Source organism: Arachis ipaensis, chromosome B01 (assembly GCF_000816755.2).
Source record: "Arachis ipaensis cultivar K30076 chromosome B01, Araip1.1, whole genome shotgun sequence".
NCBI classification, from domain to species: Eukaryota; Viridiplantae; Streptophyta; class Magnoliopsida; order Fabales; family Fabaceae; genus Arachis; species Arachis ipaensis.
In genome coordinates this window covers 128,377,550-128,380,590 of record NC_029785.2, presented here as the reverse complement: position 1 = coordinate 128,380,590, position 3,041 = coordinate 128,377,550, and the positions used below count along the sequence as shown (strand labels likewise).

At 38.0% G+C, this 3,041-nt stretch overlaps 1 protein-coding gene across 1 annotated transcript; it reads right to left on the bottom strand.

Moving 5' to 3' along the window:
- On the bottom strand, positions 1,101–2,652 carry LOC107637881 (BI1-like protein; the record flags this gene model as incomplete). Its single annotated transcript, XM_016341148.2, is given in 4 exon segments — positions 1,101–1,532; positions 1,671–1,828; positions 2,005–2,118; positions 2,369–2,652. Coding segments are annotated over 4 exon segments (756 nt in total). The 3' UTR covers positions 1,101–1,325.

Genomic DNA, 3,041 nt, shown 5'->3' with positions numbered 1-3,041 from the left:
ATATCTCATTGATTATCCAATAGTAAACAAACCATCTTCCTTGTCAGTACAGCATTGTCAAAGGACAAGGGTATTTGCACATACCAGCTTCACACTGTATTAGTGAGAAGCATAGTAGTTATTTTCATTTGGAGTTACTCAAATATCAAATTTACAAGAGTATCAACATTTTAGTTATTTCCTTGTCTCAGCACCCTCAAGATAGACAGGAACAGGTTCAATGTGTCAAGATAAAGATAGATCTTGCAAACATCCTAGATATATTAATGTGCACTAATCTTGAAATTTGGAAAACTAGATACGAAAGTACTGCATTATCATATGATGAATTAAGAACTCGAACCTGCATCATGCCGACCACGATCAGAGTGAAGAGGCAGCTGAACAAAAATGGACCAAGGTAACTGAAGTTAAAATGAAATTATTTATGAATTCTTAAAGAGAAGATATCGAAAGAAAATCACAAAAGAATATTGAATTCATCCCCTTCGAACCAACAAGAACCCTATACTTGGAGATGATTTCCGAACCGTAAATTATTTTTACTAACTAATTAAATATACTTTAATTTTGAATTATTTTTTTTTTAACAAAATAAAATGTTAAATTCATTCAACACTACATTTTAATCACGGTAAAAATTTGTAATAACCTTCTCTTCTAATACATTCAAACAAACATCATCTTAATCAGATCAAGACCACTCCAGTTTCTTCTCCACTCCTAGCACCATAGGTAACTGATATATCTAGCCATCACAACCTCCCTCTTATAAATCCATCAACCAAGATATTCGTCAATTTCAAATGGACTCAACGTGCCTGTTATTGGGAGATTCCAATCCAATAATACTGATTTTAAACAAAGACAAATACAATAGCCAAAAGAGGATTGATTTATCACAACGATGACTGGAAATCGAGCAAGAACAACCAATACTCTTCTGATACCAATCCCATCAAAACCAGCATAAGCAGGAGAACCATAAAGCCTTCCACCCTCCCAGAGTGAACAACAAATGATATCCGAGATCATGCAGCATACAACTCCGAATTAGAAAGCTCTTAATTGGAAATAATACACTCAAAAGTCAAAAGATGTAGCAACCAGAAAGCAAGTAGCAGCAGCAACACAATTCTATAGAAGACACATAATAATATCACATTGATTATCCAATAGTAAACAAACCATCTTCCTTGTCAACACATTACTGTCAAAGGACAAGGGTATTTTCATATACCAGCTTCTTACTGTATTACTGAAAAGCAAAAGAAGTTATTTTCATTGATTTTACTCAAATATCAAATTTACAAGAGTATGAAAAATTAGTTATTTCCTTGTCTCAGCACCCTCAAGATGGCCAGGAACAGGTTGAGTATATCAAGATAGAGAGTGACCGAGGCTCCAATGTACTCATCATAGGTAAATCGCTTGATCAGGTTTTCAGTGTCATAGACAACAAAACCAGAGAAAATAATGGCACCAACTCCACCATAGATAGCATTTGCTGTTGAGCCGAGGGGGAAGAACATCTGCATGAAAAAACAGCAAGTCTTAAACAAGATAGATCTTGCAAACATGCTAGATATATTAATGTGCACTTATCTTGAAATTTGGAAAACTAGACAAGAAAGTAGTGCTTTATCATATGATGAATTAAGAATTCGAACCTGCATCATGCCGACCAGGATCAGAGTGAAGAGGCAGGTGAACAAAAATGGACCAAGGTAACTGAAATCCTTGCCCTTCTTGGATGCCCAGAAGGCATAGCCAGTTAGAGAGGAAACCACTGCTGAGGTCAAAATCAAAGCTTCAAGGACAATTTTTCCTGCAAGCATTCAGTCAAAGATATAATTTTATCAGTATAAACAGAGAATAAAAAAGTAACATGCAGCACCTGTCAACAAACAAACCCTCACTACTCAACACAAATATGAAACCAAAGGGGAAAAAAAAGGCATAGAAACATGTTATTCTACATGAATGGAGGAGAATGATACGAACCATCTGTGTTGGCACAAGTAACTCCAACAGTTAGACTTATTGAAGCGGTGAAAAGCCCAAGCAAGACGTAGTTGTGGGGATGCTTCTGCTGGTACTTGAGTAGAGGGAACAAGACTGCAACAAAATTCCCAATTGATTTGCAACAACAGATCAGCAAAATAATCCAAGCAAGAGAACAGAAACATAGGTAAAGAACATGGTCCTACAAATTGCAATAACAGATCCCTTTCATGTTTATCACAACAGCTTAGATCAGCATATCTATTTTCTAATTTGTTTTCCCGCAGCTTCTAATAATGAACAGAATAGAAGATTCTAAACCCTAAAATCAGAATTAAAGTGGAAAATAGAGAGAGAAGCGTACATATGAAGGGGAGGAAGAGGACGAAGAAGAGGAGGCCAGGACTGCCCCTAAGGAGAGCGTTGATGGGAGTGTAGAAGACGGTGATGGAGGATACGATGGTGGTGAGCACGATCTGCGCGGAGAGGATCCCGTAGACCTTGCGGATGAATCCCCAGCGGAGCTGGTTCTCGCCGACACTGAGACCTGGGTAGAGAGTCTCCCCTGACTCGACGTCGTAATCCTCCCGCTTGCCGGTGCTCACCGCCGTGTAACCGTGCATCTCTTGCTCACCACGCATTTCGGATTCCTTCTTCTTCTTCTTCTTCTTCTTCTACTTTTCCACCGAATGAAAGGATCAACACAACGGAAAGTTTGTTGCTAGCGATGACCGACGTTTACTTCTATACTTCTCGACGCCTCCAACACGTTCGATTATATTATCAACATAATCGACGGTCATAACTCGTAACTTAACTATGCTTGCTCACGTCGCTATCGTTTTTGTTTGTTTTTATTGTTTTTTCATTAAGCCCAATATGCAACAAAAAGTAAAAAAAAAAAAAAAAAAAAAAAAAGCTAACAAACCGAAAAAAAAAAAACGGAAAAAAACGGGAAAAAACTGTGGAAAAAAAAACCGGAGGAGAAGCTTGCCGAAGATGAGGCCATTACGGCTCCCCTTTAGGGGTCCTCCTCA